This window comes from Pogona vitticeps, chromosome 10, assembly GCF_051106095.1.
Source record: "Pogona vitticeps strain Pit_001003342236 chromosome 10, PviZW2.1, whole genome shotgun sequence".
Classification (NCBI taxonomy): domain Eukaryota; kingdom Metazoa; phylum Chordata; class Lepidosauria; order Squamata; family Agamidae; genus Pogona; species Pogona vitticeps.
Window position 1 is genome coordinate 5,556,883 of NC_135792.1, and position 15,212 is coordinate 5,572,094.

The 15,212-nt window shown below is 41.5% G+C and overlaps 1 protein-coding gene across 6 annotated transcripts in view; it reads left to right on the forward strand.

Annotated features, from left to right (window-relative positions):
• The window catches only part of FTO (FTO alpha-ketoglutarate dependent dioxygenase), a 228,703-nt gene that overhangs the window by 170,309 nt on the left and 43,182 nt on the right, over positions 1 to 15,212 (forward strand). Inside the window, exon 9 of one of the 6 annotated variants that reach the window (XM_072980730.2) lies at positions 1,040 to 1,701. The exons of the other annotated variants lie outside the window; for them this stretch is intronic. Within the exon in view, the coding sequence (XP_072836831.2) occupies positions 1,040 to 1,109 (70 nt within the window). The 3' untranslated portion in view covers positions 1,110 to 1,701. Of the gene's footprint in view, positions 1 to 1,039; positions 1,702 to 15,212 lie in introns of those variants that run through there. 6 annotated transcript variants of the gene reach the window in all.

Below are 15,212 nucleotides of genomic sequence, written 5' to 3' on the forward strand. Positions count from 1 at the left end.
CAATATGGCATATGAAGAGAGAGGACTTGGGCCAGGAGAACTAGTATGGAATCCTCGTTCCGCAAGAAAGCTCACAGTGATTTTTGGTCTTAGATAAATAAAAATTTCTGGGCTGAATGCATTCACTAAGACTCATGTCTGGGGGGGGGGGCAGAATCCATTACACCAGTGGTGTCGAACTGTGGCCCTCCAGATGTTCTTGGCCTTCAACTCCCAGAAATCCTGGCCAGCAGAGGTGGTGGTGAAGGATTCTGGGAGTTGAAGTCCAAGAACATCTGGAGGGCCACAGTTCGACACCACTGCATTACACAGTGTATATCTTCCTAAATTCCTTGAAGAAAGATGAGATGCTAAAAATCTGCAGTGCAAAGATGAAATGTGTACAATTGGACGTTGGCTACTCCAGTTGAAGTGGTCAATACTGGTCTAAATTAAGGAGCATATAGGACTTGCTGTGTATCCTTGGGTCTGTGAAGCCTGCAGGTGTGCTCTGTAGGACCTAAAACAGGGCCAGGGAGTAGCTTACAATAGTCCATTCACACTCCCTAGGGCACTCGTCCCCAACCTGGGGTCCCCAGATGTCCTTGGACTATAACTCCCAGAAGCCTTCTCCACTAGCTGTGCTGACCAGGATTTCTGGGAGTCATAGTCCAAGAACATTAGAGGGTCCAAGGTTGGGGAATGACTGCATGGAGGTTTAATGGGCGTGTTTAGCTACTTCAATCCATTTCTTTTCCATGTGAGGCCCACAAACATGGCATAGGGTGCCACACTCGGATAGGTGGATTCAATGAAGATCAGTTTGATTTTCTGAATCAAACTCCAGCCAATCTTCCTCCCCTTGCCCAGGTGTATTTGTCATAAGTAGTCGGAAGCAAAAAATGAAAGGAGAGTCATTCATGAAAATTTTTCTTCTCCCTCCTCTTTTTTCTAGAACTCTTTTTGCAATGCAACAGGAGAATCAATACAAATTTTTGCAGTAATCGCTTATTGATTTTTTTTTCTAGAATATGTCCTTTTAAAACATTTTTGTCCCCAGGAGGAGAAGCGCTAGAGGCTATCAGGGAAGAAGCTTGATTCCTTTGACCCCATGGGAGGTTGACGAATGATGGAGAGAAACGAAATGAAGAAGGAAGTGAGGAGAAATAGAAGATGAGGAGGATGGCAATAGGAAGATAAAAAACACAATAGAGTCACAGGAATGTTAAGAAAGGATAACTAGGAATTGTCTTGCATTGTGTTAGGGCTTTGTTTTTTGTGAAATTGTAAACTAGGGATGTGAATTTCGCCCCCACTTGCTCTCAGAGAGAAACCCAGGGGAAAAAAACATCACTCTTTCTCCTCCTTAGATTTTTTTCCTTTTTCCTCCTCAAGAAATCTTGCAAGGAATCTCATAATTCCTTGCAAGATTTCTTGTGGAGGAAAGAAATTGGGTTTCTCAGAAATGTCTTGGTCATTCTTTCAGGAAGGAAGGCCAGACTGCAGAGGATTGTTATAATTCCTCAGCAGAGCAGCCTTTTGCCTGCTTAGGTTTCTTGTGTACTGAGGGTTTTGTATCATCTGCTTCACCCAGTATGACATGGAGAGCGTTGGCTATGAGGCACCTTATGAAAGAAGTGAATACAAACTGAATGGAACAAGTAAGATATTGGTGGTAAACTGGAACTAATCTCCTGCTTCCCTCATGTCTGGGAAAGAAGGAACTTGAGATCATCCAACTTCTTACTTTGAACCCAAGCACGTATTGGTTGGTTGGTTGGTTGGTTGGTTGGTTGGTTGGTTGGTTGGATGGATGGATGGATGGATGGATGGATGGATGGATGGATGGATGGATGGATGGATGGATGGATGGATGGATGGATGGATGGATGGATGGATGGATGGGTGGGTGGGTGGGTGGGTGGATGGATTGAATGGATGGATGGATGGATGGATGGATGGATGGATGGATGGATGGATGGATGGATGGATGGATGGATGGATGGATGGATGGATGGATGGATGGATGGATGGATAGGTAAATGGATGGATATCCAACATTATAAAATCTGTCCAATTGTATATTTTTTCCCAGAATGTTAACGTTAAGTGATTGTTATGAGTTATTGCAGTAGACAATAACAAGACGTCATGGACAGAGTGAATGTCATGTAGAAGAGATCCTTCTACAAGTGAAGCTGTCATTTTGTGCAAGACATCTCCAGTGTGAAACGTGTCTGAAAACACATCCATAAAAGACTAGAACCAGCAGTAAAGAGCTGAGACAGACTGAAGCTGTTAAATCAGCAGATCAAACTCAAAACAGAGGCATCAAATTAAACACTAAGGGCCTGGCTAATAGTGATGGTGAAGGTGATGTTTCTAGTGACCTTGATTGACGAATACTGAGCTAACACCTAAAATTCATTGAAGGGGATATCAGGTATGCAGACCAGTGGAGAATATGGCTAACTTTGTGGACTGTCACCAAAGAAGTCAATTCCCTGGTTATCACCTGCCTGTCCACTCATAGTGGAAGCAAGTGGAGAAATGTCTCAAATGATCATCTGAAGAAAGAAAAGAAATCGCATAAGTTTCTACGTTAACATATCCCAATCCAAAACCCCTTTAAGATATGAGGAATTGTAATTCTCTGACAATAAATATGCATGCATGCTCACCCTACCAATTCACCTTTCTCTTAGTTTTCCCCCTTTCTCCCTCTCCCACTCATGTATTATGGACTATGACAGGGCAAGCTTGCACTTGGAGGCTAACCCACCATTACGGCTTCTTGTCTCGATACTTTAAATGTTGCTTAACAAGAAAAATATGTCAATAGACAATGAAAGCTTTCATTTTATGCTTTCAACTTGAGCAAACCGCTCCGAGCGGAGCTGTAAATTACCCCCAAAGAATGCAGAAGCAGGCAAAAAAAAGAGAGAGAACAATTTTAGTGACATCAGACGTGACTGGCTTCGTAATTAGTCACATTTAACAATATATTAAGTTTACCTCTTTTCTGTTCCCAGTAACCTCCACATCCACCCTGTTCCCATCCCTCCCTCCACCCCTTCCAGCTCCTGGTGAGTTTCGCCTACCTCCTCCATAAATCAGACCTCAACTTTGTCAACAGGTTACATCCATCTCTGTTATTTAAGGGGAAAATTACTAGGTGAACTCCTTGTTCAAAAATTTGGTCATGATCCATTACGGGCTGGGAGGATCTTCTCTTCAGCGTGGTGTAGTTCAGCCCATACTGTTTGTGTCTATGGAAGAGAAAGGATTATGGTGGATGTGATAGCAATTAATTAGTGCTTTGCTCAGAGACCCATTGCTACAATCATGAGCAGCGCTTGCCAGTTGGCTGGACCGCACAACCGTGATCCAAACCAGGTAGTACTGCCAAGTGAGCCCTTTGCCGAAAGCGTCTGTCAGCTAATGACAGATGAGACCAATCTGATGGCTTTATCAGAACGTTCATCTCCAATCTTGATTAGTCAACCTATTGAATTATGATGAATTCGCCCGAGCGCTGCTGACAGATAAGATACTTTATCTGACAACGGGTGTGTAGTTGTAGGTTTTGCCCAGAAACGAGGGAGATCCAAAGTTGCCAGCAAAGAGTAAACATGATCAAAGGTGGAACATAATGCAAGGGAGCACCCAGTGGCATGTATGTTTTTTATTTAATTGGAAGGCAAAACTCTGCCTGGATTCACATTCCGAGGGAAGGTAAGAAATCAAAATCAGGATGCAGAGAAAGACATGGAGGGGATGTCCATTGAAGGCCACCCAGAAGGGCATACGGAGCTGGACGTTTGATCCAGAGAATTGCCAGGTCTCAAGGTGCTGTCAGAAGTCTTATGTAATTGCTCTGCTTCCTTGGCTCTTCAGACGGAGAAGGAAATGGGAGTAAGAGCAGTGCTGGGCATAAAACCCAATTCCCAGCTGATGCTTGGATTTCCTGGCTCAGTACTTTACATGTTGATATGTATATGGCCTGCACAATATCAGTTTAGTGGCCAGTGCAGGAAATTCACATTGTGTGTCTCCCTTTCCTACGCAGGCATACACACACACAAACGCACACCCCAGTGGTGGCTCATCCGTTAGTCAGAAGCCATCCTACCTCAGGCTCAAGCTATTCCCCAGCTTCCTATGCTTCCCTGTGTCCTTATTAGAGTCAGAGAGTCAGAGCCTTCATCACTATTCTCTTGTATATGTGAACACTTACCTTCCTGCTGCCTCCTGGGTGCATGGTGTGTGTTTGTGGACTTATCAGTATTCACTTTGGATCATCTCAGCCACCACTAGCTGTGCTGACTTCGTTCTCCACCAACCACAATGAGTACCAGCTACCCTCTAATGTACATCATGTTGCAACTGATACATGAGGGGTGGACTCACACTTGGGGACGTCAGAAGAATACACCTCCAGTTGCAGGTTTGGGTCGTGAAGTCTCGGAAGTAGCTGATCTTGGTTCTTCTAACTCAACATGATCTACGTTGACTATGAAGGATCCCAATAGAGAAGGGATTTCCTTGCTTGGGTTCATTTTAGCTAGAGATGTCATGGATTCCACTTCAAACTTCCTGAACCCAGAGTTGGAATAATTTTTCAGGGACATACAGACAAATCAATCTGTTCCGGCTCTATTCGGTTGTTGGGCTTATCTCCCCAAAATCGCAGCCATCATAGACAAGGGCCAAGAATTCTGGGGGTGGAAGTTCTAAACCAGTTGGGGCAAAATCTGCTTCCGGCATTCTGCTTGCTCTACAATTTGTTAGGTAAACAGCTGGACATTTTCCAAACTTGTTCCAGAGGTATTACCAAAAACCTCTTTGCACACACCTAGACACTCTGGAGCTGTTCACGCAACAGACCACTGTACAAGTGGGAAGAATGAACACAGGATCCTGACCCAAGATTGAGAACTGACTCTTCACATCTGCCCACCTACAAGTCAATCTTCTCTCGTTACCACATTAGTTGAAAACAGAACCCACCACGAAGTTAGCAATTTAATGTTTCTTTCTAAATATAGGGACCTAAATCAGGGCTCGCATGTAGTAGAAGGATAAAATCAAGGAGGGGTTGATATGTCAACACTCGTGTAAGTTCCACCAATGCAGCAGGTCTGCTCTGATTTGGGACTAACCATGATTTAGGTCATTTTCTCTCAAAATAAACATTTCTCAATGTGGAACAGATTTGTTCTCCAAAGACATTTCTACACTGGATTGCTTTCGAAATGTACATCTTTGTTTCATTCCACTTTACCGTATTCTAATTTATTTTTGAGCTGAGAGCATTTAAGAAGCATCAAAGTTCCATTTTCATGTTCTGGGCTGAAATCCTGTCCTAAGTCACAACTGGAGTAGTCCCACTGAATCACTCGTGATTTGGTGAGTCCACTGCTTTGTGAGTTCCACTAATTCAATGGGTCTACTCTAGTTGTGAATTACCCCTAGATTTCTACCTCTATGTGCTAGCCCGGAAGTACAGATCAGGTCAGTTTGCTTGGGAACGTTCAAAAGGACGTTCCAACCACTAAGCCCTTCCCCCCCTCCCAAGGATAGCATCCCCCAGATGTTGTAAAACTAGGACTCCCATCTTCCCCAGCTCCTGTCCAACTCGTAACCCAACAAAATGTCTGCACCTGAAGTTCGGAAAGGTTCCATTAAGCTGGCAGCATGACCTCCCAGCCCTCTGCAGATATTGGTATTTTTCCCTAGTTTGCTAAGGAATAAAACCCACATTTTAATATTCTTTTAAGGAATGCTGCTCCCTGCTTTTAACAAGTTGGGGCCATGCTTCCATCCGCATGGGTATAAAAAAAAAAAAAAAAAACAGCAGAAACGTTGTATTTACTGAGAAACAGTGTTGCCCTTTTCCACAGAAACTTACCTCAGCACTATCGTTGCCATCAGTCCACAAACTCAATTTATTACGTGTCCTGTGTTTTATGACCTTCCTCCTACCCACCCACACCCACACCCACCTTTTACCTCTCCCGGCTGTACGCCTGAGTGCTGAAAGGTTAAAAGGTGTGTCGCGGGGGCCTCTGGCATAAAAGCACATCAAGGCGAACGTTTTTGGGGTCGGCCTTAAATGAGCAAATAAAATCCAAGGTGTTTATTTCTTAACTGTTAAATGCAATTTTTATACCGTGCGGTTTTATTCCAATATGCGCCTGTGCTTCTAAAGAGCTTCTGTAACCTCCTTTACCTGCCTCCGAGTGTTAATAAATGCTAAATGGCAGGCAGAAAGTTGGGATCGGTCTCCGCTGGTCAGAGTTTCCATTTTAAACCTGGATCTGAATTAGTCAGTGAATCCATATATATATTTAAAGTATGTGAGGGTTTTTTTTAAAAAAAGGAAACATCTTTCATCCACACAAAAAGGTTTATAACATAATAGTGGGATTCTTTTTCTTTTTCCTCCATCATCCCAGAGATGACCCACCCATTCCATGGCAGGGCCTCAAGCTTCTGATTGTCAGTGTTGTGAATCAGCAGCAAGTTTTAATTACTTTATTGCATTTCTATAATTAGGTAAAAGTAAAGGTTCCCCTTGACATTCAGTCCAGTTGTGTCCAACTTTAGGGCGCGGTGCTCATCCCTGTTTCCAACCCATAGAGCCAGCGTTTGTCCGAAGGCAGTTTCCGTTGTCACGTGGCCAGCGCGACTAGACACGGAATGCTGCTTACCTTCCCACTGAGGTGGTACCTATTTATCTACTGCCGTTTACATGCTTTCAAACTGCTAGGTTGGCGAGGAGCTGGGACAAAGCGACGGGAGCTCACTCCGTCGCGTGGATGCGATCTTACGACTGCTGGTCTTCTGACCTTGCAGAGGCTTCAGCGGTTTAACCCGCAGTGCCACCACGTCCATGTTTCTATAATTACCTGGAGCCATACTTGGAAAATAGATCTTCGGAGAAGTTGGTAGCTATGATAATGGAAAATCATGTGCCTCTTCACTGGCTCTTCCATATTTCGTATTTGATGGCATTGTGTATGTGGGTAAGGCACCATTTGCTGAGATTTTTACAATCCCTGATTGTCATCAGATTCAGGGGAAGCCTCCTTACCTATTTGCCTGGAAGACAGCATGTACACACAGATCTCTTGCCAACATATCATGACCAAAAAAAAAAATTAAAAAAAATCTGCTGAAGAATAGGAATATTCCAAAATGTTTTAATTTTAGAAGATAGAGATTTCTGTTCTTTTCATTAATGCCTTTTCATTAATACATGCGCCAAGGGAGATTCAGAAAGTAGGTGTGCACCACTGTAAGAGAGGGGGGAAAATGTGTTTATATGCAATTAAATATCTAGTAGAGCTTCTGAAAGCTGTTCTTATGGCCGATTGCCACCATCTGTAATACTTGAAAAACTGAGAACATGTGAATAGAAGAGTTTTCCCTTCATTCATATTTTAAGTCAATGCTTCCCAGCCTTGTGTCCCCAGATGTTCTTGGACTACCACTCCCAGAAATCCTGGCGAACACAACTCGTGGGGAAAGCTTCTGGGGGTAGTCATCCAGGAATATCTGGAGACCCAAGGTTGGGGACCATTGTTCTACTGAAGCAGTCAGAAGACAAGAGTGGGAACCACCCGCCCATTTCTGGTAGATGACACAGAACCTGAACAAAGTGCATTTGGGTCTGTTCTAATGTTGCCCATCCCATGTTCCTGAGCAAGCCAAGATACTCAACAGCAAATTTTGGAATATCACTGAGAGTGGTTTTAGACAGTCACTTTTCAAAGCTTTACTCAATGACTGAGATCTTCTTGGGTATCCACCACCAGTACGATCCGCTGGGTTTGGTCCACCATGGAAGCCTGCCATGGAAGAGGAACTAACTCTTCCATGGCAGCCTTCCATGGTGGACCAAACCCAGCTCCAGAATATTTGAACCCAGCTCCTCCGAGTCCCAGTTCATCACTCTATCCACTGTTTCATATTGGGTATCTGTCTCATCGTAGATGCCAAATATATTTTTGATTATTTCCTTGAGCTGCTGTTCCTCTCCTTCTGCTTTGGTTGCATTAGCCGTGTTTGTTCTTTGCAGGTCCCTGGACCATTGTGTTGATTGATTGTTTGATTGATTGTAGTCTGGTAACCAGATCCCCTCCCTTTCCTATATTTTAATAATGAGTAAGCCCCACTGAACTTGCTGTGTTACATTTCTGAGGAATTCTGCCCCACCCTACCAGGGCTTGCTTCCTTATACGCTCACTGTAACATCCCCCTCCATACTTTCCCACCTTATATTTTCTCACCCTTTGTATAGCATATATATATTATATGCTCAAGTTTAGTGCACTTCTGATGAAAGAGTTGACTCTCTCGTGACCCAGGGGCGCCTGAGATTGCTATACATATATCTTTTATTAGTCACAAAATATTGCTTAGACGCTACGCTGGGTCTGGAAAATCTTGTTTGCATTATCAACCAGTCTGTTTTGAAACGAAAGCTCTTTTTTTCCCCCCATTCCTTTTCTCTTAAAACCACCCCACCCAAATCTCTCCCCTTACAATAGGAAAAGGCCTCTCGTTTCTTGATTGTTGTGATTCCTCATTGTCTCCTAAGTGTCTTCCATGCCCCACTAGGGTGCGGCAGAGATGAAACAAGGGGATTAAGAATAACTGAGCAAACTAGAACAGCTCATGTGTTAACTGACTGTTATTTCTTCTCAATCAAAGCTCTTATATTAACCGCACTTTCGTTCACATCCTGTTATTATTTGGGGTTTTGCATATGCTGGAGGAAAAAAAATGGCTTCCATTCATAGGACAAGTCACCAAAAAATACAAGTATCTGTATATTTCCTGATTAGATCTTAAAAAAAAAATAAGGAATCGGCTGTATAACCCGGGTTCTTTTCAATTAATAATGCCAAAAAGCTTTAGTAATTCAGTTCAGTGAACTGTTTGGTGGAGAGTTGTAGTTTCTAGTATAAAAGTATGAGGACTGAAAGGACAAGTCTTTTGCTTAGTCCTATTAATTAATTCATTTATAACAGATTTACAGTTGTAGATTTTTAATAGAATTTTAATTGCTGGAATGTGGAAGAAAGTAAACATCAAGAGTGGCATTATTATTATTCCAAAATACCAGGCACAGTCAATTTTTTTTAAAAAATGACTGGTATTATATAACAGATACAACTTTTAACCAAAAACCTAAATATCTGTGTAATATTGATGCAGTATTATGCTATTCCTAATACTGCTGTGGTTTTTTTTGTTTTGTTTTGTTTTTAGCTCTGGTGGTGTGATTTCTGAAATATAAAACAAACAGTACTGTGTGAAATTTATTGATATTGTTCACAAATCCCCAATGACTACGGGGACCACTGAAGTGTGTTTCTTCCAGAGGCGAGATGTTTCAATTGCCAGGTCTCTGTATTTTGTTAGTTTTTCCAATTCTTTATTTTCGACTCTGGCATCCCCTGGAATTGCAATGTCAATGATCCAGACATTTCTTCTTTCTATTACTATTATGTCTAGTGTGTTGTGTTCAAGGTGTCTGTCAGTTTGGATCCGGAAATCCCACAAGATCTTGATTTCCTTATTTTCTGACACCTTCTCTACCTGATGTCCCCATGGTTTTTGGTGGCTGGCAAGTTTTCAAATTGTTGTTTCATATATTGAGCCTTTGGTTCTGTTGTTTTCAAAATATTATCCATTTTCACGTTCTTCTTCTTCTTCTTCTTCTTCTTCTTCTTCTTCTTCTTCTTCTTCTTCTTCTTCTTCTTCTTCTTCTTCTTCTTCTTCTTCTTCTTCTTCTTATTATTATTATTATTATTATTATTATTATTATTATTATTATTATTATTATTATTATTACACAATACAAATGGTTCTCGTGAAATCCAGAAACATCCCATGAGAAATGCCTCATTTGATCAGAATCACTGGCCAAATTTTTTGGCTTTTCTAGATGTTTTCTATGCCCCCTTCAACCATACAGGAGTCATTTTGACCCCAAGTCCCACCGTGTCCTCTAAAATAAGGGTGCGAGGTTGGAAGGAATGGCATTAAGAATAGGCTGAAAACCAAGACCAAAGTTTAATCTTAAATCTGGTGCTACTCCCAGCTACAATCAAACCATGCAATTGATTGCTCAAGGTTGAGTCAACTAAATCCCATTGATTATGTTGGTCTTATCTAGTTTGGACTACCCATAGAGTTCAGGTGCAGAAAGCTGATCTCCAGTCTACCCTCATGATAACTGAATATATCAACATTAACTATGTACTTGTTACAAAAAAGAGGGAGATCTGAATGACATACTGCAGGATATTTCTCATCTGAACCTCATTCCCACTCGATGATAAGAAGACGACTAATTGGTATGCTGTTTGAACCATAACACTTTTGTCCATCGTTAGAAAGTGGGGCATTAACAAAGGGCCCTTTGTCATCGCTTCTTGGCCACGTCCAGCTTGAACCGTACATCGCAAGGTATAGCTTCTCTGGTGCAGAAACAATAATTGGAGAAGAGAGCTCTGGCAGATAACCATTCCTTCCCTACACAGAGAATGGGGCAGTCTGAGGTGTTCTGTGTCACCAACGAATATGATACATCGCATTTGATCAAAGCAATCATCAAAGCAGGGTGGGTTCAGTAGCTGCCGCCTGGCTTTCTGAGCATCTCTCACTGTGTGCTTGTCATTGCACAGTAGAAGAAAAGGAACAAGGTAACCGGATACAAAGGCTATTTTCCCAGGCACTGCCATGATACTTGAGTTTCCAGGTCATCCTCGATACCATAGGTTAACATCTGACCTCACAATTAAAACTAGAACTCCACAGGTTCACAGAAATAGAACTGTAGCTGTTCCCTTATCATGTTCCTTGACAGTTTTGTGCCTCGGTTTTTGTGTCCTACAACGGATCTGTGAAGGCTTGGTTTGAGTTGATATGGAACAGAAAAACATGGCCGCCCTACAGCAGGTCATCTAACTTAACGTATGGAAACCATCACAAAAGATGGTGCCCATTTTTGTTCTAAGAAGACCTGAGAGAGGCCAGAGAGAGTTCCTCACTGGCTTCTTCCAGGTTTAGGGTGTTCATAACTCCTTTCTTGAGCCACCTCCCCATAAGCAGGATGGGTCAGTCATGGAGGGCTTGATGAGAACCAGCTTTTTCATCTCACCATGTAGGCCACCTGAGACCCAGAAATGACTAAAAATTGCCAAATACCCAGACCAAAAGTGCACGTGTACATTCACTTCTGGTTTTTATATTGGGGGAAGTTGGGGGGTCAGTGTAAGAACCACCACTCACGAAGGCTTCCAGTGTTAGGGTGTGAAAATGGCCTCTAGGGCCACATGGGGCCTTCAAGAACATCTGTTCTTAGAGCACATGTGTTTGAATTGTCGGGGATGGGTGGATATTGGAAGAGATTTTTAATAGAAGCGACTTAGGTTCTAGTAGAGCTTTGTTACTGGTGTTGTTCCTAAATTTCAGCTTTCCAGATTTCTCTCGCCAACGTGGACTTTAGCCAGTCTAGCTTGGGGATTCTGGGAGTCGTAGTCCAACCAAATACCTTTCCAAATCCCATGTGTTTTTTTACTTCCTACGGACAGAATCAGCTGTTGAAACTCATCATGCGCATGGGGTGCGCTTGGCACTTCTGTTTCTCCAACAGATGAAAAGGTTCTCTTGGACAGAAATCCTTTTCAGGGGGGAAAAGGAAAGGAAAACATATGTTAGTTATTGTATTTTGGTGGCTGCTTCGTTAATAACTCTGACACATCACTCCAGTTCTGGTGGGTCTGATAGATTAAACATGAACCTCTCATTATTCAAGGTGGTTAAATATTTTGGCTTGCTTTTTACTCTCCTAATATTTATTCCTCGCACAGTTGAGCTACCAAAATTGACATCTTCTTTTTAAATTGTTTGGCAGTGGTAATCTCTCTCTCTCTCTCTCTCTCTCTCTCTCTCTCTCTCTCTCTCTCTCTCTCTCTCAGAATTGCCACTGATGTAAAGTATTACTGCCTGGCATCATTTCCCTCCCCCTTTTAATTATTCTTGACACCATGGAGAAACATCTAATATAAATCTGTAATGCCTGCTGATGACAGACTACACGCTTCAAAGACCATGTAATCTCTCCACAATTAATTAAAGTGTATAGAGTTGTGGCTTTGTGTGCGCATGCATGTGTGTGCGTGTGCGTCTCTCTAGCATCCAGATGCCACTAACTGCCTCCAATAATACTGCTGTCAACTGTAAAAAATTAAGATCCAGACCCTAAGAAAGATATTTCGATAGAGAAACCAGATGCCTGGTTATTTTTCCTTTTTTTTCGGGTACCGCTCGCTTGGAAGCGGGCATTGTTCAACAGCTGTAGCTCTGCATATTTAATTACTCATGTAATTTAGCAAATCTGTCAGTGAGGTTGTGGCCGCCCCAAGAACTGCTAGTTACTTTGGCAGATTTTTGTGTGTGTGTATGTGAAAAAAAGGGGAATAATGCTAATCAGCATAAATGAGGCTAAGGGAGGAAGAGAAGGAGAGGGAGCTTAGGTGGGCTGAAGGGGAGGGCAGGATCAGACCCTAAGAAGGGAATTGTGTAGCAAGTGGATGTTTGTGTTTCCGTATGGATGTGTGTGTGTGTGTGTGTGTGTGTGTGTGTGTGTGTCTGTTGACAAAGCAGTTCTGTGTCTCGCAGAAAGCTTTCTTGGCCTGGCTGTCAAGCTGAAATGAACACCTGGGAATGTTAGCATTCACTTCAAAATGTAAAGGCAATTAAATCCAAGACAATAAGTAAGGCTATCAAGGTGACATCTACTTGGCTGATGATCCAGAAACAAAGGTGCCATAATATCTTTAGTTAAGGGTGCCACAAATATATTTTTTCTCATCCTCAATGGGAAGAAGGTCGAATATAATTGCCAACCACAGTTAGATTCTCTCCTTCTGCCCAACAACAATAAGGATCAGGGCCTTTCTGTAGCAACAGCAAAAAGCAAAAGAAAATGAAAATACTTTTCTTGTTTTTTTTTTTAAATGACTATTTTGCATAGAAAGTTTTGTTTTGTGCGAAATGCAAGATATTGAGATATTTCTTTGAAATATTTTTACCCCACCTTTCTCCTTGAAAAGGACCCAAGGCAGATTACACCAATGAAATAAAATATTTAAAATTGAAAACAAGGAGTATACAACGGTGGTTAATGTCATTAAAAGACTGTGTTTAAAACTATAGACAATGAATAAGGAGGCATCCCTACACCATTAACAGACAATATTGAGGCAAAGATTAATAAGTATGCAAATTTTTTAAAAAATGTCTCTTTGAGAAATGGAAAACACAAAAATAGACAACGTCAGTAGTACTAAAAATCCAGTCAGCGCAGTAATACATAACAATCCGTCCAAGAATCAAGGGTTTTGTGGGAAAGTGTTCATGAATTTTCCACAAAAAATGTCCTAAAACGGGAAGAATGCACAAAAAAAAAATAGATTGTCTTACCCAGCAAGGAGAAAAGATTTAAAATGGTTGAGTGTCACCTCTGAGTGGCATTGTGGGAGTTGAGGTCCAAAATGTTAAGGTTTTTCACCCCTGGCAATGAGTTACTATGACAGCTACAATTTTTTTTAAAAAATAAATTCTTTGCTTTTTCATTAACAAAAGTCATTAAGTTAAAAAAAAATTGATTTTTGTAAATCACGACTTCTCAACTCAACCATCATGGCTGTTGGTCAGTTTTCCAGGTCATGAAATGAGGAATTAACCCTTCAAACTTGAGCCAAAACAGAGATGAGGAACCTCCTGGTGTTTTAGCCTGCAATGCCCATCAGCCCCATTCTGTCAGCATGGGGATGTGGGACTTGTAGTCCAAGAGCATCTGGAGGGTTAAACGTTCCTCTCTCCGAATTAACATATATCATCAAGGCTGTGGTATCTGGGCCGTCTGCTGCGTTTAATAGAACTCAAAGCAAAGCAACCTCATCGAGATCCCACTAGGATGCATTCCGAACCCAAAACATGATGAGGTACGAAATAACTCACCGAACAAAGCTGTGTTTCTGTACAGTATCCCAAGAACCATCCAAGGAATATTTAATTATCACAAACTGCCACGGCCCTTTGATATTTTATCAGACCAGTAGTTTATCACATATTGTGGATATTTGATTACTCTGCTCTTTTCTTCTCTCTCTTTTTTTGAATCATTAAAAATAGTTGACTTTTGACACCTCAAAGGCAAGGGTTAGCTCACAAGTGAGGAAGTTCTTTGATGTGTTTTATTGTTAAATTACGTAGAACATGCAATATTCCATTTTATTCAATACAAATCAATTTTTTTTATTTACTTGAAAGGAGGCTGTCTGTCCTGTTTCTATAGGCTTGGCTTGGAAACAAAGGGATCACATACTTTTTAAGAGGTGTTTTATGACTGCAGAGAGAAAATGTTAGGTTTTTAATAGGCATTTATATATGCGGGATCCATGTCTCCACTCTATTATATATTTTCAAATAAAAAAGGGGGATTATGTGCCAGAGTCGTGTGATGAGAATATATAGGGGGTTAGAGAGTGCAGGACACATGTTCCTGAAATCAGTAAGAAAAGTTTCCTTTTATTTAAGAATAGGAAGTAAGGTTTTATTCATGGGTGTGTGTGTGTGTTTTAATTTCTGGTGATGGATACCAGCATGCATAGGTATGGAAAGAGGAATGTGGCTTTTCCTTGATAAGCTTTCGATCACTGAAACATGATTTTGATGCGTTCTGTAACCCTAAATCCCTCTTTTATTACACAACCCAATGTTCATTTCCCTCTATCCTTTCTTTTCCCCTTCCAGTTTGGTTATTTGTCGTAATTACCTACTTCATTTTTGCCTCTAATAGATGTGATTAAGTATATTTAGCACGATGTAATGGGTTTTCTGCCTGGTTGCATCTCAGCTAATATGGAATCCCTCCGAGTAGCTTCTGATAGCTGCTCGGAATCCCAGGTTGGTCGGGTCGCTAGAGACCACTCTCGTGAATCACAAACATTAGGGGAATTAACTCTGTGAGACTAACCAGAAAATCCAGGATGAAATTTGATTAGGAATAGATCTGGAATTAACTTTTGAGCCTCTCGAAAGACTTATGTGGTCTCCTTTGAATGAGAATGATCAATAGCTATAAAGAAACAAATAAACAAAGTGAAAGAAGGGAAGGGAATCCTCTTCCATCTTTGATTCAAGATGGG